Below are 23,100 nucleotides of genomic sequence, written 5' to 3'. Positions count from 1 at the left end.
TGGGATTTCAGAGATTTCTATCACATGGGGCTCCGACGGGGGAATTTGACCCTTCCCCTCTGCTTCCTCCAGTCTTGATATTTTACTCTTGAATGACTCACACACTGGAGTCAGGAGGAAAATCCCAGTCTGAGTCAGTGGATTATCACAGACGACGCTTCTTTAATAACCTTGTTGTCCGTCAGCTGCTCAACCTCCGCTGCTAACTTCAGTTATTTCATAGACATGTCACTGTATTGAAGTCAGTTGGTGTCAGTTTGTATCTAATGTTGCCTTTTAGCTTCTGCTAAGTTGACTATCAAAGCTATCCTTTAGCTGTGAGTCGAACTGAAGACACGATAGAATCTTTTTTTTTTTTGGCATCTCCTCAATTACATTTCACCGTCAGTAAAAACAGCGTCTTTTTGTGTGGTATAATAATAATATGTTAATTTTGGAAATTCCTGAGATCCTTGATTCACTTTGGTTCTTCTTTTCGTCTCGAGGTTTCTTCAACATTTTTCTGATATATTTGTGTAGACTGATGTGCCGAGGTTTTGTTGTGTTTGGTTTGATGTTTAATATCGTTTGTGGCAAAATATAAATGACATTTTATTCTATTTATTTTCTATGAAAATTCCTGTTGTTTGAAATGAGAAGCACATTTTGTTTCGAGTATGACGACTGGTCTTAACCAACTATTACAAACAGACCTTTGACTGCCCCCCCCCTGCTACCCTCCTACACAGGTGTGATTCATATCTAGTGTCTTTGTGCCAATTATTTGTAGACGCTTGAGGCTAAATGACGGTAAAGTCTGTAAAAAAAAATAAATACCTTGAATGGTGTAGAGTGCGTTTGTAGCGTGGGAATAAAAAGAAAAATATTTTTCAAGGGAAAAAAAATCGTTGCATATTGGAAGCTATTTTCATAAACTTCTCTGAAATGCAGTCAAACATTGAACTGTATTCTAATGCCTGTTGCTGCAGAGCCAGTCAAACGACTCTTTTTTTTTTTTTTTCCTCCAAATCTCTCACCAAATGGTTTGTGGTGGCAGCTGAGGGGAGAAGCTGAATGATTTTGTGATGAGATGACTGTGTGCAGCGCCACTAAATTTTCTTCTGCTTGTTTCGCTGCCCCATACGTTTGGCACTCAGAGCCTGCTGGATGAGTCACACATATTTAGGACCAGGCCAAAAAGCCTTTTTTATTAGTCCAGGGAGATGTTAACACATTTATATTTGAAGTGACAGTAAAATTTAACGCGTTCCTGCGCCTCTGACGGCATTCGCACCTGCGTGTCAGCACATCTGTGCCAAAACAAGAAAAGATTTGGGGTTTGTTTTTTTTTTTCCAAAGCGATGACATTTTGAATTCTCTGAATGGTTTTTGTCACCGCTCGATCAGTTGGACGTTTCTGTGTGGAAATCCAGCCGTAATTGGCCGCAGAAGTGAGCGGATTTGGAGTTGGACGGCGGTTTTTCAGGCCAGAGATTTCCACACGTTTCCATGTGAATGGCCTATAAACACCAGCTGCTCAGTAAAACCCCTGAAAATGTGTTCTCCGAGCACACAGAGGAAAAAAAAAAAAAAGGATTTTTCACGCTCCATTTAATCATAGGAGACCCCGACCATACTGGACACTGGGCTCCAATTAACTTACTGTGCATTAAAGTAAACATTTGAAGTCTGCGTCTGGGCGCTGTAACCAAAACACATTTACAGCTCTGTCACATCCTGTACATTAACATGACGTCTCACATGTGTCTGTGCAGTATCTGTTCATGCTGCAAATTAATACATTTACATATTTTCCAGGACAATTTTATCCAAATCTGTCTGTGATATGATACGTTACTACAGCTAACTTACCAGGACAATTTTATCCAAATCTGTCTGCGATATGATACGTTATCACAGCTAACTTTTAGTTTGCTGTCGTTAGCTACGTAGTATCTGTCCTTGTAGCTAACTTTGTGCTGTTTAATTGGCTAACTTTTAACCATGCTTTGGCTAGCTGTTAGCTGTTGATTCAGCTATTGTTGTTACCCTCAGAATCATCTAACTTTTTTTTTACTTTTAAGTTGTTTTTTTTTTTTCAAAACACCAACTTCATCTACCCTCAGAATCATCTAACTTTTTTTTCCTAAGTTTTTTTTTTCAAAACACCAGCTTCATCTTTTTTTTTTAGCTAAGTTTGGTCTAATTTTTGCGTATGGAAGCTAATGTAAATCTTGGAGATAACTTTGGTGTTTAACCATTTTTCTTTGCTTTTGGTCGGATGTCTTTAACTGCAGATTTAATCACCGACCTTTAGCTAGTTTTGCTTAATTTGTGTCTCATGGAGACACTTTTCTACCAAGTTTGGTTGATAAATCACAGTCCAGGCCTTTACCTGTGTTTCCGGTTGTTTTGATGTTTATTTGTTGATTTATGGCTCTCATCATCAGAGTCACGGCTGATCAAAACCTGAAATAAGACACTTTAAAAACCATCACACACACTCACACACACACACTTCATTACTTGGCTGTGTTCATCTATGTTTAGGTGCTGCAGCGTCTTAGCTGTCCCAGTCCTGTCAACATGTTACAAGCTACCACTGAGAACACACACACACACACACACACAGATTTACTGAGGCAAAAACACAGACACCCACACACACCTACACACACACACACTCCCACACATCCCCTTCATGGTGTGAATACAGGTAACACTGAGTCTTTGTAGATGATGTTTGAATGACTGCTATAGGGTTACACTACACCCTCTCTCTCTCTCTCTCTCGCTCTCCCACACACACAAACACGGCATCTCTCTCTCTCCCTCTCTCTCTCTCTCTCTCCATCCTAATTGCTGCAAGGTGACACTGCTTCCCACATCGTGAGAAGAAAAGACAGAGACACAAAGAGGGAGAAGGGATTGGCTGAAAGATGTTTGTGGTGAAGAACCACAGACGGTTGACAGACCCACGTCCAGTCACACAGTCTGTCTGTCTGGTGTTAATCTGCACAATCATCCTTTGAAATGAAGCCTTTTGTTTGTGTGTTTGTGTTTGTTACAGATTTTATTTTATTTTTTCACGCCGTTCTCGTCTGGGAGGAACGTGAACGTCGGTATCTGTTTTTAAAAACGTGTGGATCGTGGGTTCATCAAACTCTCACACGTGTTTTGAGACTCGAGTCATTCTCCACATTCACACGCACTACGCACAGATGTTTTTCAACCTACGGATTGTGACCCCAACATGGGTCACCTGAAAACCTCTAATTTATTTATTTATTTTAAAAAGGCTGATGAAAATGTGTTTTCATCTCATTATTATCATTTTTAAAAGTGTGAGTTACTGGCTCTACTCTGTGTATGTAACACAGTATTACAGTAGTACACAGTATTGATATACAGGAAATGGACAGAGTTGGTTCCATTTCTGTTTAGAGTGAAGTAAAAACGGTTGGCACAAAAAAGGGGGAAAAAAAAGTACATTTTATTCATATATTATTTCATTAATGAATAAACAAAGTCCTGTTGATTTTCTGAGTTTGAGGTTAACGCCGTCCTGTCTCCGTCTCTGTCTGTTTTGGCAGGTCTTCCAGATCGCCTATGTGATCGTGAAGGCAGCCAACTCACCTCGTCCTGGTACGACTTCACCTCGCCTCCTGTTCTCCTGTGAATCCAGAACTTCCAGCTCTTATTTCAGCCTTCATCACAGCACACTGGTTATAATAACTGTTGACGTCCCACTGACAGAACCCTCCAAGAATGAACCCTCAAAGACCAGAGTCCCCTTCAATGACACCAGTTTCCTGTGCTTCACTTTCAAATTACCAACAAACAGGAAACAAACAGGATTACAGTTTTGCAGTACACTGTATTACATATACAGTAAACCCTTGTTTTTCGCGGGGGTTACGTTCCAAAAAGAACCCGTGATAGGCAAAATCCGTGAAGTAGAAATCTTTATTTTTTTTACAATTAAATACTCAGAAAAAGAAGAGAAAGAACGAACAAACCATTTTACAGTCTCAACCATTTGTTTCACAAACGAACGGAAGATTCATTAATTCCATAACGCCGACCTACAGCCGCATAGCTTTTACCTTCATTTAGCATGTCCAATAGTTTGACTTTATCACCGATAGACAGCATCTTCCGCTGCCTTTTGGTCCCTACCGCAGGTACTTTTGCCGGTCCAGAGCGTTTTGTCGACATTATGGGCTTTGATAAACTCGAAATTGCAAGAGAATTTGCACGTACGTAATGTCAATTTGGCAAGCTGTTTTACGTACGTGTACATATTAAACCGCAACGTTATTGGCGCACAGGTAGAGAAGAAGCGGAGTGCCTTTTTAGCCAATCAGAATGCAGAACACAATGCACGATGCAAATCCGTGAAGTAGCGAAACCGTGAAAAGTAAACCGCGTTATAGCAAGGGATCACTGTACTTCAAAAGTGCAGTCAGTCCAGGAAATGCTGGTATAATTTACTCTAAAATATGTGTGATGGACTCAGCTGTCGATGTTCCATGTTTTTTAAGCAGCCTGAGAACAACACACGTCTGGATGTTCATTATTGTCTTCATTGATCTGCTCTCCTCCGCAGCTCCTACATCAAAACACACTTCTTCATCCTTATTTCCCATTCCTGCAGGTAACTGGATCTTGGAGCGATCGATAGACGGCGTGACCTTTGAACCCTGGCAATACTACGCCATCACCGACACCGAGTGTCTGACGCGGTTCAACGTCAATCCGCGCAGAGGACACCCGTCCTACACCAGAGACGACGAAGTCATCTGCACCTCCTTTTATTCCAAGATTCACCCGCTGGAGAACGGAGAGGTAACGGTGCAGACTCTGTGGCTCAGCGGTGGGAGGAGCAGCCCTGTAATCAGTAGAGTCAGGTTCCAATCCCAGCTGTCGTGTCTTTATCTATCAAGTACCTGTTGATGGAGGTGGTTCTTCTTCTTCTTCTTCTAATCAGTTAATCAGGATGAATTGAGAAAAATCAGAAATTCAAAAATAACTTTTTTCTGTGTATAATAGTTACAGGAACACACACACACACACACACACACACACAGTTACTACATCCTCAGTAATTGCACATCAACTTCCTCCACACACGGTCGTTAATTGTTGACTTCTGTCACGGTGTGTGTGTGTGTGTGTGTGTGTGTGTGTGTGTGTGTGAACAGATCCAGGTACTGATGCAGGAGCTGCTACTGTGTCTGTGTGATGAATGTGTTTGTACTGTGTGTATGTGTGTGTCCTGCGGGGGAGCCGTGGAGGGGGTGTGAGCGAGGAGATGTCAAGGGCTGAAAGTAACAACCCAGTGTGTGTGTGTGTGTGTGTGTGTGTGTGTGTGACAGCTCGCTCGCTGTCTGATCACAGTGAAACAGTAATGAGTCGTAGGCGATGTGTGTGTGCTTCCACACACACACACACACACACATTAACGCACACACTCGCATGCATGCACAAAAATAGGTGAACAAACATCTCCTTCATCATCTTTAAATCTGCAGCTCACACTCTTTAACTGCTCTCTCTCTCTCTCTCTCTCTCTCTCTTTCTCACACACACAAATGTTGCATTTGGCCAAATTAGTGCGACAGACAGATGGACAGTCAGACAGACAGATCTTCACACTCCTCGTTACATGTGTGTGTGTGTGTGTGTGTGTGTGTGCTGGGTGAACCCTGGTGATACACTGATACAATCAGTGATCAGTGATTCACAGCCTGGTCAGGGAAGTGAAAACATTAAAAATCAATTTGAGTGGAGGGATGAGAGACGACAGGCTGATAATTAAATTTCAAGAAGTTTATTTCTGGCCTATGAAGAAACTTGTGTTTGGGTTTTGGTCCAACGTCAGATCGTGATGAAACGGCGAGGTTTGGAAACTGCAGCCAGACATGTTTCCATGTTTCATTTATGAGATTTGTCATTTTCCATCTGCCCCGAATCACAAAACTTCAGGCCCAGACATGAGGGAGGATTTGACAGATTTGTCTAAATGACGCTCTGCTTAGGGGGAAACACACAGATATGAGACACTGGTGTGGTCATGTGACTGCATAAGGTCATAAGGTGAGGCCTTGAACCTTAAGGTAAATGATTTTAAGACAAACTCTGATTTAAAAAAAAAAAAATCCCAATCATGGGAAGACTCTGTAATGATTTGGTGCTGCATTTCATTCAGCTACATATAGGACCTGGACCAATTTGTACAGTAATTTATTTTAAACAGTTTCAGATCCTGTGGTGCTTTGGCCCAGAGGCAGTGTCTCTGTCATTTACCCCAGGGTTCACCTCCTGGGCAAGTTCGAATCCCGGTTAGGGCGGTTGGTACCTTCCAGTGGACTCACCACCTGCAGGAAGGTTTGGGGGGGGGTTGGTACGGTGCAGTGTGATTTGGGTGGCGACTGCGACCGCGACCCGGTAACGGATAAGAGAATGAAAATGGATGGATGGAGTTTCGGATCCTGGTTTTGTTAAGAGTTAGATAAGAATCAGATAATTCTTTGTCCTTGGTGTTTCATATATATATATATATATATATATATATTATTTATTTTATATTTTCATATATAGATATATTGTACAAGCATCAGTGGTGTTCTAGGACACTAGTTTGCAGCTTGTTATAAAACTGCACTTTTTATCTGCCGATTATTTTTCCAGTTGTTTTTTTTTTTGTGTGCGATAGAAATGATTGTTCTCTACACAGCCTCCTCTTAGAGCTGTTTACGAGAGTCTTTTTTATTTACAGAGAGACATAGTACAGGAAGTGCTTACTGTAACAGAAGGTTACAGCCAAGAGGCTCCTTCCTCCTCCTCCTCCTCCTCCTCCTCCTGTTCTTCTGATTTACATCCTGCCGTCTGTCAGCACACGGACACACGATCTTTACCGTCAATGTCTATAACACTCATCAGTGTTTGTCCGTCCCTGTCCACAGATCCATGCGTCTCTGGTCAATGGACGACCCAGTGCTGATGACCCCTCGCCGACCCTGCTCAACTTCACCTCCGCTCGCTACATCAGGCTGGTGCTTCAGCGAATCCGAACGCTCAACGCCGATCTCATGACGCTGACACTGCGCGACCCCAGAGAGGTCGATCGGATCGTAACGAGACGGGTGAGCATCGGACAAAAGAACTGCAATACGTCTGTGTTTGTACTAGTACAATAAAAAAATATAAACAGTAAATAAATACTGTTATCCTTGTTGTCAAATAAGCACCACTAATAATATTATATATGTACGCACATTTATATAAATATATAAACTTCGTCGTCACATCTGACTCTCAGTTCTCTCTCTCTCTCTCTGTGTCTTCAGTATTATTATTCTCTCAAGGACATCTCCGTCGGAGGGATGTGTATCTGTTACGGCCACGCCAAAGCCTGTCCCCTCGACGCAGAGACAAAGGTAAAAAAAGAAAATGTATTTTTTCCCTCTCTCTCCTTCAGTCCAGTTAACAATAACACTGAGGTAATGGAGCTCTGTACAGTGTTGAACAGGAGCAAAGAGGGGCCTCGGGCCCCGGCTTTTATCTACAGTCTCTTCATCAAAAAGTTTTATCTTTTGTGTGTGTGTGTGTGTGTGTGTGTGTGTGTGTCTCCAGGGGACACAGGTGACACAGTGAAGCCTTGTCTTATCCCTGTCACTTATAAAAGAGGACTGTTTGATACCTGACACCTGATCTCTCTCTGTCTCCTACACACACACACACACACACACACACAGAATGCATGTGTGTATGTGTGTGTATGTGTACACATTAATGTGTGTGTGAGTGAGTGTGGCCCCGAGGCTGAAAATGAAGTCTTCTCTGATGTGACACTGGTGCCTGGTCCCCTGGTACTGATGTCATTGGTAGGAAGTGACATCATCGGTGTTATTCATATTTCTCCTGCCACATATAAGGGAAAAGAACGTACACACACAATTTTACACATTAATGTAATTGGGATTAATCACGATTAATTAAAAATTAAAAATTAAAAATCCTTAAAAAGTGCTTGAATTTAAAAATGGTATTTCTAGTAACTCTACCTGCAAACTGTCCCGTATATAGAAATGTTCTTTTTGTCATATTTAGGAATGTTAATTAATTGGGATTAATCACGATTAATTAAAAATTAAAAATTAAAAATCCTTAAAAAGTGCTTGAATTTAAAAATGGTATTTCTAGTAACTCTACCTGCAAACTGGCCCGTATGTAGAAATGTTCAAACATTTCCAAGTTGTTATCTCCCTGTTGCTGCTGCTGTGGGAGGAATGCTCTTTAGCTCAAACATCATCTTTGTCTCAGCCTTCCTGTGTGTGTGTGTGTGTGTGTGTGTGTGTGTGATCAGCCAGGACGTACTGCAGCATCAGTGTCGTCCCCCCCCCCCTCCTGGGGGGGTGAGGGAGAGGGTGAGACAGGGAGTGAGGTTTGAGTGGAGCTGAGGGAACAGTGGAGCGGAGCTGGTTGAGCTGAGGTTCACTAACAAAGGTTACTCAGAGAAACTCACACAAAGATGAGTCTGGATGAAGAATTTCTGTCAGCTCAGAATGTGCTGGAACAAAGTGGCTGAAGCAGCCGTCTGGTGAAGAGTGGGTGAAAGAGGAGGTGATGATTGGCAGGTGTGTCGGCAACCACACTGCCAGGAGATGGTGAGGAATGGCACTTCCGTAACACACACACACACACACACACGGTGAGACAGACAAAAGCTGTGTCCGTGACCATTAGAGAATCTTCTTCCAGGATCATCTTGACTTTGCCGTCTGGATCTGAAGGGCACAACACGCTCGTTTGATTCGTGACGGCTTGTCTGTCAAAATGTGCCTGTAAATTAACAAAAAAAAGAAGGAGAAAAAAAAGAAGGAAAACTTCTACACAAACACAAACACCGAAAAGTACCAGATGCAAGTGAGGCTAAAGTTTTTTCACTCATTTGTATTTGACAAAACAAAAGGGAAAAATTGAATTTTAATTTGTTCAGTTCTGTTTGTACTACGTAGGTTGGTGTTTGGGGGGGGGGATGGAGCCAATTCCAAATGGCTACATGAGAGGGTGCACTGCTGGCTGAACAATATCCGTTATACAATTAAAAAAACCATAGATTTCTGCTAATCTGCAACTGTATTTGTCGTCTCTGGTGTGAATGTAGAAATTCAGCTGCGAGTGCGAGCACAACACATGCGGGGAGAGCTGTGATCGTTGTTGTCCTGGTTACCACCAGCAGCCCTGGATGGCGGGAACCTTCCTCACTCGTCACATCTGTGAAAGTAAGGAAACACTAAAAAAAAACATGTTTGTTTTTTCTTTTTCACCTGTCAGTCCACCTCAGGTTCGACTATACCGTTCATCAAACTTCTCGGGTTTGGAAACCTTCCGCTGTCGGACGCCCACCGTTATGATAATGAGGTTCACTGTATGAACCCACGCACCACATGTTAGATGCTAATGTAGCTGCAGTATGGCTGCAACACGGAATACAACCAGAAGATAGACAGAAGTCACCTTTACAGCCATTAACCTTCCTGGTCTGTGTAGCAGCGGAGCAGCCATGATGGACCCTCCCGTTGCCCCCCCCTCACCCTCCCGTCCTCCCTCAGTCCAGACCTGTCCTCATCAAACTCGGACCACAACGTATAATCTTCATTTTATTTCACATGAGCTGCACCTTCCTAACACTGCTCCGTAATCTCTGCCGCCCTGAGAACGACAAGACGTCGGCCGGAACAATAACAGGAACCTGCAGTGACAGGTTTGACCCACTGAGGGGAACTGACTGTGAACGGACCTCGAAGGGCCGTGGGTGTGGATGTGAGAACGGGTTTAAAGATAGAGGTGACCTTTGAGGAAGGAGCAGCAGACACTGGCGCAGGGTCACTTTGGATTTTGGATGCTTGACGGCACCTGTGAAAGGAAAATCACAAAGAAGCCTGGGGAAAAATCAAGACGACTTCATTTCATTTTTTTAAATGATATTTGTTTGAATATTCTGATATTTGTGTCTTTTCTCTTCTTCTCAGAGTGTAACTGTCACCATAAAGCAGAGGAGTGTTACTTTAACCAAACAGTGGCCGACCTGTCCCTCAGTCTGGACACTCACGGCCAACGCAGAGGGGGCGGTGTTTGCATTGGTTGCCGGGACAACACCGCGGGAATCAACTGTCAGACCTGCGTCCCTGGATACTACAGACCTGCTGAGGTGAACTGTCCTGTGCTTTATATCCAAGGACAGTTTATTCAGCAGTGAGTTCAAATACCAACATGTATTTCCGTCACCTGTCCAGGTGAGGGCGGAGGAGGAGGATCCATGCGTCCCCTGCTCATGTGACCATCACGGCTCCATCAGCCAATCCTGTGTGGGAGACTCCCGCCTGGCCACTCCCTGTAAGCACATAGCATTAGCCTCCTGGCAAAACAGGCTATTAGCCAAACACTCTTGGCAAAACAGGCTATTAGTCAAATAGTTTCACTGTGCCTCATAGGCTATAACCTCGGCCAATCAGAGTGATCGCTTTGTTTCTGCTGTGTCAAGTCTCTGTGAAGTGAAGATATTTCAGTTGTTTGGAAGTTTTTGTCTCTGTGAAGTGAAGATATTTCAGTTGTTCGGAAGTTTTTCTCTGAATTATGTGATATGTGTGTGTGTTTGATTGACAGCCCATCCACCGGGGTCATGCCACTGTAAGGAGGGTTTCGGAGGTCCACGCTGTGACAGGTGACAACAACACACACACACACACACACACAGGAAATAGACTGACAGTGACAGGTCAGCTCGACCTGTTGTCTGCTCCAGACACAGTCACATTCAAGTTAAATATAAAACTACATTAAAGGTACAGTGGGTGGACATTTAGAATGGACCACAGCGCCACCTGTAGCCTGTAGAGTCTCTGTGAATTCTTTAGTTAACCCATTATAAATATATTTATCATCTTTATTTGTACAACATCTGCTGTTTTTAGTTGTACTGTTAGATCACTATCATATATTTTCTGAACTGCTTGTGTTTTTTGTTTTTCTTTTATTTAATTATTTTCTTTCTTGTTTCTCTGGTTGAATAAATAACTGAACTTTCCTTCATTGTAACAGTGATTTATGAAGCCACTCTGTAAACAACTGTCTGACTCCACTACAAATATCAATAGCGTTTAAAAAAAAAAATCATTGTGTAAATGAAGTGCAGTCTGTAAATGTGTCAGGCCCACGCTCCGTCTTTATTTGTTTATGAGCAGTTGCAGTAATTGTCATTGTTGTGTTTTATTGCCATAATTACTGGTTGTGTTATCGTCCGCTCCCCGTGGTCATCACTCAGGTTTTATCGCAGCACTACTTAAAAGCTGATACAACTTTTCCTTCAACTATTTAATGACTCGCCCTCAGATACTGCGCCGCCAGAACGTTGTTATGTAGAAAGAAAAAAAAAAAAAAACTGCTTTTCTCTAAAGTCTACATAGAGCTGCTTCGCTTCACTTTCCCTGTTAATTAGAAAGTTACTTCTCTGTGCACGAAACACACACACCGACACACACTACGTCACACTCCCAGTGAGGTTGACCATTTGCTACAGGCTAAAGATCCAGCTCAGAGTAGTCGAGACGACAGTGAGCGGAATTGAACCCCTGACCTTCTGGTTATGACCGTGCCGTTCGTCTCATCATTTGTCCTCAGGTGTGCAGTGGGCTACATGGGCTACCCTACCTGTCAGCGCTGTAACTGCAGCGTGGAAGGAAGCAGCAACGACGACCCGTGTGTATCGCCGTGCATGTGCAAGGTGCAAACACACACACACACACACACACACACACACTTTCATTCAGACCAGTGGTGACCAGTATAACCTCTGCTGTAGTTATTCTCAGCACATTAACACGGCAGTAACACGGACTTGTACCCACAACACCAGCACCAGGGCAGCCCATAAACTTTATTACATCCTTCATTTCCTGACCCCTCTCTCTCCCTCTCCCTCTCTCTCCCTCCCCCTCTCTCTCTCTCCCTCTCCTCCTCCGTAGGAAAACGTAGAGGGAGAAAACTGCGACCGCTGTAAACTGGGCTTCTACGATCTTCAAGGTGACAACCCACGTGGTTGTGAGAAGTGCTCCTGCATGGGCGTGTCCACCCAGTGCTCCGCCTCCACCTGGGCCTATCAGAACGTAGGCACCGCTTCACACACACTGCAGCCATTGACAAATCTGTAGTTTTGTCAATTGAGTCCAGTGGAATAGAACAGCATGGAGTAGAGCAGAGAATAATAGAATAGAACAAAATAGAACAGACTTGAATGAATACATTGGAGTAGAATAGGATTGATTAAGGTCAAGTAGTAGGTGTAGAAAATGATAGAAAATGATAGAATAACGTGAAATAGAGAAGAATTCCGAAAGTAGAGTTGAGTATAGTAGAACAGAAAATAATAGAATAGAGTGCCGTAGAAAAGAGTAGAAAAAAGAAGGGTAGAACAGAGCAGTTTAGAACAAATATAAGTAATAAAGTAGAGTAGAATAGAGTCAAATAGAATAGAATCCATCAACAAATATATAAATATATATAAAGAACTGCCTTCTGTTCTTCAGTTATGATGGAAAATATAAGAAAAAAGCGAGTTTTCCTTCGTCCGTCCTCAGCTGTGGGACAGATGAGACCTTCAGCCAAATTAACAGAGAGACTCCGTCTATTTCTGTTCTGACCCTCAGAGCTGACGGAGGATAAATGTGTGACATTCTCACGGGAATTCTCCATCAGGATATGACTCTTCATAATCATTAGGATTTGCCTCATTGAGCAGTGAAAGGTGAATCCTGCGATCAGACGGGAGAAACGTCTCTTTCCTCAGTAAATATCCCGCAGGCGGGAGAGTGAGAGGGGGAGGATTAATTAGTCTGACCTCAGGTCTGTTCACACTGATGAATGTATATCAGAGGGTGAACCTGGAGATGAATCAAAACAGAATCATCATCAGGCTCTCAGTGTGCAGCGCTGAGTAATAATGGAGGTCTGGAGGCAGAAACCAAGCGACAGGATTGGTGGAGGAGGGTGTGGAGCTGAGGGGGAGACGCTGGGATATGAGGGAGTGAAGAGTGGAGACAAGAGGACGGGTGAGGGGAGGAAAGCAGTCGTTGACTGACAGGCGGTGTGGGGGAGGAGGGAGGGAGGAGATGTTGACGGGATGACAGCTCTGATTTAGACACCGATTGTCTGAGTGTGTATGAATGTGAGTGTGTGTGTGTGTGTGTGTGAGAGATCCAAAGGGGAAGCCAAGGTCAGGTTAATTGCTATGACAGATGTGTGTTTGTCAGTCACACACACACACACACACCTACACACACACAGCCTGTCTCCCCTTCAGGAGTTGGAACACTCCTCCTCTGTAGGTGTCAGTTTCCAGGACTTCCTGTCTGACATGTGACAGATTTATAAAAACAACTTAAACGCAACGAGATTTTTTAGTCTATTTTATCAGGTGGAGATTTAAAATATATTGTTAAATACGTCAGGTATTAAAGGTGAGAAGGAATTCTGTGGACGTAAATATAATTTTCACGGTGTCAAAGTGGAGACCAACTTTATTTTGTGTTTTTGTTTTTTTTTTACTGCTTGGTTTTGTTCAGTTGTAACGTCAAAATAAATGTTTCCTGAACTTGAATTCTGCAGGAGACCACACTGACAGGCTGGCACCTGGTTGGTGAAACTGGAGGAAGGGTGTGGTCCGTGCACAGAGACACGCCCCCATATCTGAGCGTCCGACACGCAGACGTCGCCAGAGATCTTGGCTCCGCCTACTACTGGAACGCACCCGGACTTTACCTGGGAAACAAGGTTGGAGTATGACACATGGCACAAATATGTTAAAAAACAAAAAATATATATAACATTTTATATATATACTATATGATACATGACGTGCAGTTGTACATGTTCCCACCACCCCCCTCCACCCACCGAGGCCTCCGTCCTCTTTGAAACTCTGCTCTAAAAGACTGATGGATGTGAACTCCACTTCAAAGCTGCAGTTTTATTCTCCGACACATTGAATATAATTTAATGTCATGAAATAAAGTGCCAGGCCTGGGCTCTAATTTGAAAAAATGTACATCAGGAACATTTTAAAGTCTAAAGACGGAAAGGTTCAGAAGTAATTGGACCTTTGGCCACTGACAATTTCCTGAGTAGTTTTGTGTCACAGTGGGGGGTGGGGGGGGAGGGGGGTAGATTCCATTATAGCGGTGGAGGTGATGGGAGTGGCTCACTGACATTAACTGACAGTTTGAGTGTTCTTATGAGCCGTATGAGGAAGAAGGTGTGAGCAGGGAACGGCAGGTTCAGCCCATGAGAGCTGACGTCTGACATTTCATTTGACAATTAGCTGGACATCAGCACTAAACTGGTCGGCTACATGTGGTCCAACATCAGTCCAACAACCTGCAGTTGGACTGGAAAACTGCACCCTGTACTAAAGAGCTAATGGGACTGGGTCCAGGCGAACAAGGAACTATTATTATTATTATTATCATCATCTATTTGAAGTCCATCCGTCCTCCCAGCCTGGATCTCCTTTTTTTCTTCTCTGGATCAGCGTCTGCTAATGTCAACTGTCTGCTGAATCTCTGCGGTGGTTGTTTGCAGCTGTGTTTCCACCAGTAGACAAACAGCTCCAATCCCACTTTCTGAAGTCAACGTGTTGCCCTGCAGCAACAGACTCTGACTCCGACGTTGGTCTGAGTGTCACAGCTCAGAGGAAGAATCACAGTCAGCGTCGTTACACTGAACCCTGCAGGCCGCGCTCTCTCATCTCACTTCTTCTTCGTCTGAACTCTCAGGTCCAGGTTTCTTTTTCATCCCTCCTCCAGGCCTCTCTCCATCTCTCCGGGACACCCATTTTTCTCCTCCCTGTTCCTCAGTCGTCTCCCCCCTCTCTCCCCCCTCTCTCCCCCTCCTCCTCCTGTGTCTCACCGTAAACAGCGTTTTTCGCCTGTTGAACTCCATAATCAACTGTTTTTCTTTTAGAGCACACGCACGAACACACTCCCCCACACAAATGTAGGCAGAAATCTTTATTGAAACACACACACACACACACAGAATCCAGGGCCTATATAAGTCAGATAATGATGTCTTTTGGAGGCATTAGGTACAGCAGAGCAGAACCAAATGCCTTCATACATGAGAAACAAATAAATTACCACTGCGTGTGTGTCTGTGTGTGTGTGTGTGTGTGTACACACATGCTGGGTTTGTGATCACTGAAGGCAGTGTGGGAAAAAAAAGCGACCGTTTGCTTTAGCTGCTTGATTGTGTTACAGACATGGCTGCTTTGCGGGCGCGCCCCCACCCCCCCCCCCCCACGTACACGCACACACACTGTGACTTATCACTGTGGTGTGTATCACTGAAAGTGGCAGGTTAAGGGGGAAATGGAAAGACAGGAGTGGAGACATAGAGAGGACCATCGTGGACATTTGACAACGTCTCCTGCATGACCTCCTGTGTATCCAAATGCTCATTGGCTCGTTAGTCCACTCTGCTGAATGTTCATTGGTCCGGAAAGACGTTGCACTGATGCTCGCGAGCACACACGGTGGAGCGACCGTCGCTTGAAAATGTCCTGAAGATCAAACCACGCTCTTTAAACTGAGTTGATTAACCTGGAGACACTAACTTAATCTGGGGACAAAGTGGACACATTTTGACAGATGTTGTTTGTATGATTCAAAGACAGTAAACGTCTGTGTCTGATGAGGAGACACCGGCTGAAGCCTCTTTTATTTTCTCTCATGTACTTGAATAGTTACGACCCAAACGTTCAAACATCACTGTCCACACTCTGGACCGCTTACCCTATGTTTGACATGGATGGAAATAAATAAATCCTCTAGGGGACAGTATTGAGTTCAGAATTCACTTCCGCTCAGCATCTTCATCCAAGTCGTGCAGTTCTACCTCCTGTCACATGACCACCTCTGACCCCAAAAACCTCAGAGTCTGAACCCCCTGCAGTGGAGCTGTTGGTCCAGTCTGCCAGCACCCACCCAGGGTCCAGACCAAACACGCTGCAGCCCACAGAGACGGACCTCCAGGATCCTGATTGTTAGAGAAACGTGGCGTCCTAAAAAAAAAAACAACTAAAAAAACATAACAAGCACAGACTCACATATGGTTTCCAGGCATCTCCACACCACAGCTGTGAAAACTTGATTCTCACCAAGAAGCTGCGGGGGAGAACAAAGACTCCCCGCAGCCAAACAATCCTCTCTTTCAAGGAGAAGAAAAAGTTTAAGTTTGTTCGTTCTTACAAACTGTTTCATTAATTCTTGGTTGTCCCTAAACATTTCACCATCCGTGGACATCCGTGGGTTTTTCCTTCTCTCCTCTCTGTCCTTCCACCATCAGCAGCGCACAGAAGACCCTGACAATATAGAAGTAAACAGTGAGAGACAAGGTTGTGGACACGTCTCTGGTGCCTCCACTGATGGACAGGATTTTTTTTTTACTTTTTACCTGCTTCTCATTTTTTCTTCAACAAGGACTTTCTTTTCAAACCTGATTCGGCTCCCACTCACAGAGGGCCGACAGGGCTGTGAGCTGTGAGGCATTCCACTGACTGTTGGTCCATCTGGAGCCAATCTAACCCTACTGCGGGAAACAACAATGGTCTGTCAGTGTGTGTGTGCGTGTGTATAAGCGAACACGGGGTAAACACAGAATCAAAACTCCCAATAACTACTGCAAACAACTGGAGGCATCAGGAGAGGACAAGTCTGTGCACCGCTCCCTGTGTGTGTGTGTGTGTGTGTGTGTGTGTGTCCTTGTCTTTGTGATTGTCTATTTTGACAGGCCTTTGTGACAACCTGGTTTTCATTTCCTGAAGGATGATTTCCTCCGCTCACTCTCTTCCTCGCTCTCGTCTTTTTGACCTGAAATATTGACAACAAAGAGTCAACAAACGCCCCCCAGTGGACAGAATGTCAACGTGTTGTCAGGCAGGGATTTGTTTCTTCTTAGTTAATGTCCATAATGTCTGCACCTTTGAACATAGGGATTTTTTATTGATTGTCATCGGTAAGATGATGGTTTTTATCGTCAGGTTTGACTTTTTTAGCAAAGACTTTTGGCAAGAAAATGATTGAAACATTTCAGGGTAGAAATGAATTTGATTCGTCACATTGTTTTGCCTCTGCACAGTTAACTTTCAGCTCAGCTATAAATCAACAATTCTTCTTCTTCTTCTTCTTCTTCTTCTTCTTCTTCTTCTTCTTCTTCTTCTTCTTCTTCTTCGGTGCCTGTTAATGTAGCAGCACTCCCCGATAGAGAACAGACTCGTTTGGTTTTTTTAATGCTGTGGAGAAGTTTATTTTACATCACAGCTCCAGTGGGAAAACTGGAGGAGGACTAATGTTTCCTCTGACTCATTTCACACCTTTTTCTCGCTTCGTTCCAAACGCGCTGCACTGAGTATGGGTTAGAAAATGAAGAATAAGAACTTGACTCCTCCAGTTTCCTTCAGCTACTTCTTTCTGCTCATCTGCCTCCAGGTTCATCCTCGTTTTGTCTCGTTATTGCTTTATTCAGTCATGTTCAACCTGTGTGTTTTATTTGGTCAGAGCAGCATATGGACGGAGAATTATTTCTCTGTTCTGTCGTCGTCTTTCTTGCGTTTCCTTTAAATTAAAAAAAAGAATTAACTTTATATTTTAAAAATATACTGTATAATTACATTGAAATTTAAAGGAGCTGTGAAATCTCTCTTTACATGTTTGAGTGAGTAAATCTGACTCATCTTCACATCCTGACATTTGTCTTTGTCCTTTTCCACTTCCCATATTCCTCGTCATTCCTGAGTCCGTCTTTCAGAATCGCTGCCATATTTTTTTAATCAGGAATTTCTTTTTTTCTCCAGTTTTCTTCTGTGCCCAAGTCAAAAAAAAAAAAAAAAATCTGAACTGCACTTGATCGCAGCTGTACTGCAGTTGTACTTCAAAGTCCAATCTCAACCATCAGCAGTTGAGGACGTCATTTCAGTTGATATTCCCATACGTGATTATTTTTCCTGTGAAACTATGAAGCCATGCACACTTTGAAGATTCAGCACAATAATGGAGACACTTTGGTCCTTGATGAGGTTCTTAACAGCCAGGATTATGTCTTCTCCTTCTGGCCACTAATAGAGTTAATAACAGCCTCCTCCTGCTCCCGTGGAGATCAGACCAGATCCCATTGTATCCCAGTGTGTCTACGTTTGCTTGTTTCTTTATTTTCCCTCCCTCTTCTTTCCCCTTTTCTTTTTTTTCCCATAATCCTCTCCTCCCGCTGTGCTTTTCTGCCATCTCTTCCCTCTGTTACTTTTCTTTTATTCTCTCCTCTCCAGGGTGGAGACGGGTCGTCAGGTTGCCATGACAAAAAGGAGCATTGATTATAGTCGGGGTTGAGTGCTTTTGGCGTCGGAGAAATTAGTTTTGGAGAAATGTCAATAATTCCAAAGAAGGAAAAATGGCTGGATTCAGGTTTGCTTTGTGAAGGGAACAAAATCAACATCTAGCAGCCGGAGTGAGAAGCTGTTAAAGACCAGAGACGGAGAGACTTTTCTTCTGGGCGCTGCGTGTGTGCTCACCGAACACAACACTGACATTTCAAACACTCCTTTTTTCTGCTTATCAGCTCATTATACAAGTTGAAAATTTAAGGCTCTTACACAGCTTTGCCCGCTTTTTTCGCCCCCCCCCCCCCCCCCCACATATTCCCCCTCTCCCAAACACGAAGCCAGAAATATTCTGCAGAGACCAAAGCTGAAATCTTTGAAGTCATAAGATGATGTTTGGGAGAAAAATAAATACCTTTTGGAGTTGTTGTTGTTGTTGTTTTTCCACCCTAAAATTGTGTGTAATATTACTGCAAATCTCTGTATCATATTTCTGGGTGTCTGATTGGTTCAGACATACGAAGTGAAAATGGGTCCCAGTTAAATTCTGTGCCCAAAGTACACATTATTAGTACTACAATGATGATCGTGTCGACACTGCATTTTAGGTTTTTTTTCTGTGAACTCCACCGAAACATAAACAAGGCAACTCAGCTGATTTTTAAGGGTTGCTGGTTCAAAATCCATGTTTCTTGTTTATGCAAACACCAGAGAAACTGCACTCCCTTGGCTGAGAGTAAAGAGCAGCCCACTGCTGCAGTACAAGTATGAAAAATGACGAGAAAGTTCCTTCTTCTGGTTCCCAAAGTAAGGAGTGAACCCCAAGGGTGGTGCACCTTGATTTATTTGCTTCACAGTGAGAAAATGCATGTTTTATGACTAGAGTGTTGACAGTAAAATGTGAATGTGTTGTTGGGGATTTATTACATTTCCTTGTGTTGAAATCAATAAATTCATTAAACGATTCCTATTTTTTTATTTTCTTCCTCCTCTTTGTCTCCTTAGATCACAGCCTACGGGGGGAGTGTGGTTTACACTGTGTCCTACACCACAGAGCAGAGAGAACAGACGGGGGTGAGAGTGACCTCCGAGGCTGACCTCATCATAGAGGTGAGTTTTCAACCGTTCTTATATACTTGAATGGGTTTTTTAAAAACATGGTGAATGGTTGGACCAGTGCAGTACAGTACAGTACAGTACAGGCTCCACTGTAGTGTAATAGCCTTGAGAATGACTGTCACTGATTCCTGACCACAACACATTATTCAGTCCAAACCATTGAAAATCCACACAAATAATGTGTGGGTTTTTTTTTTTCTTCTCCTGCAGCTTTATTTATTTTTCCAAAAATGCCCCTGACTCCTGCTCCAGTGAAAAACCACTTAATGAAGTTGCAAATAAAGGCTGTTAAAATCACATTCACACACACACACACACACTGAAGCCTCTACAGCTGGCGGAGAAATGCTGAAGCCAGCACTAAAAAATGCAGATGGCGTCTCCATCCTCTCCGTGCTCCGAGGCCGTCCTTATAATGAGCAGGTTGTGATATGATGTATGGCAGCAATAAGCAGAGCTACAACGCTATTAGTTAACTCTTTATATCGCCTATATCTGTAAACAAGGGCGGGAGTGTGTGGTGTGTGTGTGTGTTCAGACCATCCTGCTGGTTTTTACACCAACAAATTAATTTCCTCATCGACTAAGAAGCTGGAATTAAAATAAATAAATAAATAAAACTGGGTTGGTGCTGACTTTTAGAATCTGGATCTTAATTCATTCTCAGAGAGAGCGGCTCGACAGCACGAACGAGGTAAAGAGTGTTTCTTCATTCATGAGCACAAATACTAATGTGACTGTAAACACAGTGGCAGGAGTAAAGTGAAAACAGAAGAATAAATGTTTCTGAAGATAAGAGGAAAAAAAACATCTGAAGGAAATCAGTGGTGTGAATTAGAATATTTTAGTGAACAATAAAAATAAAAGGACTGAAGCGTCGGAGAGAAGTAAGTAGGAAATAAGGAAAGAATGGGAGGAACAACTGTGGAAGGAGAGAGTGATTTTTATTTTATATTTTATTCTGTATTCTTGAAGGAGTTCCCGACTCTCAGTTCAGACTTATTGGACCGTGTTTGTTCTGTTTGTTTTAAAATCAATTCCGTTGGGAATAAATGGCTCTGTTTGTGTGTGGTATCGACTGAGCATTAAATCATACACTGACACCTGCAGTGAGCAGCTGCTTCCATAGGAACACTTTCTCTAACGATGTCATGAGAAGTGAGGGATAATTAACCGACCACCGGTGGAAACCTCTGTTCTCAATACATGAACGTTTTATTTGTTTAAATCATCTAGTTGTTGTTGTTTTTTATTATTATTATTTCAAATAGCACGTCTCAATCATCTGCTTCTTCTCTCCTCCCCTCGTCTCCTCCTCCCTCTCGTCTCCTTCCGTCTTCATCAGTAGTTGTCACTCTGTGTTATCCTCTACATGCCATCGATCCGTCCTCCGCCACAGACAGTCAGAGACCACAGTGGTCCTGGCTTCATTCAGCATGTCAATACAAACTGCAGCTCATTATCTAATGACCCATCATTCACTCTGCCTCCTCCCCTCCTCTCCCCTCCTCTCCCCTCCTCTCCCCTCCTCCCAGGGTGGCGGGATGAAGCTGGTGGACTGGAGGTTCAGAGAGCCCGTCTACCCGCCCTCACCCAGCACCCATCGCATCGTTCTCCTGCCGCAGAACTTCGTGGTTTCAGGCACGGGGAGAGCCGTTAGTCGCCGGGAGTTCTTGTCGGTCCTGGCTAACGTGACCAGTTTGATGGTGCGAGCCTCCTACAGCACAGAACACAGTGCCATCTACAGGTAGGCTTTCACAGCTACTACTAAGTCGTGGATAACATGTCACACAAAACTAATGAACGATGAGTTTTATTTAAAAAAACTGCCATCTACAGGTAGGCTTTCACAGCTCGTGGATCACATGTCACACAAAACTAATGAACGACGAGTTTTATTTAAAAAAACAAAAAAGTCAGTACACACCAAGGGTGTAGCCAACCGCTGTAGTCGTCCACCTTCTTTGGTGAAGTTCTGTCGTTGACCTCTGACCCCGAGTGAATTCCCAGCACACCTATTGATCGACACTACAGAAGCCTGACCTTTGCAGATAATCAACCCACGTGCTCTAAGGCGAAGCCAAAAGTGTTTACGCATTAAGAAAATTCTTATGATATTAAAACACCATCCATCTTCTGACGCTGATCCTGTTAACGGTCGCTGAGGAAACGCTGGAGCCAATTTCACTGCTGTGGTCAATGCAGAGCCTCCAATTAACATAATCCTCAATCTGCAGTAAAACTAATCAAAGCAGCTTCGAGTGCAGAAGAAAAAAAAAACACATTTTCAATGTTAAGAGTTAAAAGTTATAATCCCTAGACTTTTAATCTTCATCCTTAACCTTTCACTTTCTGCCCCCTAAAGGTGAGGCTGCTATTTTCAGGGTGAAAACCATTTGTTTGGTAAAAAAATAATAATAAAGTTTTTTTTGTGTGTGTGTGTGTGTGTGTGTGTAGACTGCACCTATTTACAATGCAGGTGGGAACTCCGACTGCACAGGGAGAGGGGAGAGCATCAGCTATAGAAGTTTGTTCTTGTCCTCCTGGATATGCTGGAACGTCCTGTGAGGTAACAGCACACACACACACACACACACACACACACACAACAAAACTCTAACCTTCAGCACACATTGTACTCAATTTTAAGAGGAAAACAGAAACAGTCTTTAAATGTGAAAACTGAATCTATAACAAGTAGGAAAAAATACAAAATAATAAGAGAAGTCAGTCCTCACTTTAGCTATTTTTATTATATTATATTTGAGTTTTTATACCTTTCTGGAGTCAGTGTGTTTTTTTATCTTATATATATATTTATAAAAGTGTGTATATATGTATATTTATATTCACTTCCTTGCTGTCCTCCTAACGACGTGGATGTATGTGTGTGTGTGTGTGTGTTTCAGACGTGTGTTCCTGGTTTCCGAAGGGTTAACGGACTTCTCTATGGTGGTGTCTGTGAAGCCTGTGACTGTCATGGACACGCTACACATTGTGACCAGTTCACAGGTCACTGTCTGGTAAGATGAGAGTCTAAGGTCTGTCGTTAACTAAGGTTTGGTCAGTACTTCTCTCGGCTCTCCAAGTACTACCAAGTACTACCAAGTACTACCAAGTATGTACAACATGTCAGGATTAATCGCCAATAAAACACGCACACTAAGATTCCCTCGCATACAGTACCCCTAGAGGGAGCCCAAGGACCACCAGTGGTTGGCACACCATGGTTTGAGAACCGCTTTGGTTCACGTTTTTAATTGCATGCAAAAATGCATGCTTTATGTCGTTTCAGTCGCCACCTAGTGGCCATGGGGGGTATTGTGTGTTGGAAACCACCTTTTGTTTTTTTTTTACTCTTTACACTGACGGTTGAATGGCAAGATGGGGTAAATTATTGCACACACACACACACACACACATCACCACCATCATCTCTCTCCACTGCAGATTTTTGCCTTGGGCTCAAACTGTCTGATAGAATAGAATCACTACAGACAGAATCAGACACCCTAAGAATAGAATCACTACAGACAGAATCAGTGCTTCAACCATACACACACACACAC

General features: G+C 43.3%; 1 protein-coding gene across 1 annotated transcript in view; it reads left to right on the top strand.

Moving 5' to 3' along the window:
• The window catches only part of lama2 (laminin, alpha 2), a 118,329-nt gene that overhangs the window by 33,872 nt on the left and 61,357 nt on the right, over positions 1 to 23,100 (top strand). Inside the window, exons 6-20 of the mRNA XM_025057060.1 lie at positions 3,573 to 3,624; positions 4,637 to 4,827; positions 6,948 to 7,127; positions 7,332 to 7,421; positions 9,152 to 9,269; positions 10,020 to 10,198; positions 10,284 to 10,383; positions 10,654 to 10,711; positions 11,668 to 11,770; positions 12,012 to 12,152; positions 13,651 to 13,815; positions 19,418 to 19,522; positions 21,067 to 21,278; positions 21,989 to 22,100; positions 22,441 to 22,554. Of these exons, the coding sequence (XP_024912828.1) occupies positions 3,573 to 3,624; positions 4,637 to 4,827; positions 6,948 to 7,127; positions 7,332 to 7,421; positions 9,152 to 9,269; positions 10,020 to 10,198; positions 10,284 to 10,383; positions 10,654 to 10,711; positions 11,668 to 11,770; positions 12,012 to 12,152; positions 13,651 to 13,815; positions 19,418 to 19,522; positions 21,067 to 21,278; positions 21,989 to 22,100; positions 22,441 to 22,554 (1,920 nt within the window). The remainder of the gene's footprint in view (positions 1 to 3,572; positions 3,625 to 4,636; positions 4,828 to 6,947; positions 7,128 to 7,331; positions 7,422 to 9,151; positions 9,270 to 10,019; positions 10,199 to 10,283; positions 10,384 to 10,653; positions 10,712 to 11,667; positions 11,771 to 12,011; positions 12,153 to 13,650; positions 13,816 to 19,417; positions 19,523 to 21,066; positions 21,279 to 21,988; positions 22,101 to 22,440; positions 22,555 to 23,100) is intronic.

This window comes from Cynoglossus semilaevis, chromosome 7 (genome assembly GCF_000523025.1).
Source record: "Cynoglossus semilaevis isolate Cse_v1.0 chromosome 7, Cse_v1.0, whole genome shotgun sequence".
In the NCBI taxonomy this organism is placed as follows: Eukaryota; Metazoa; Chordata; class Actinopteri; order Pleuronectiformes; family Cynoglossidae; genus Cynoglossus; species Cynoglossus semilaevis.
Note: the sequence above shows the minus strand (reverse complement) of the source record. Positions and strands in the feature narration are given on the sequence as shown.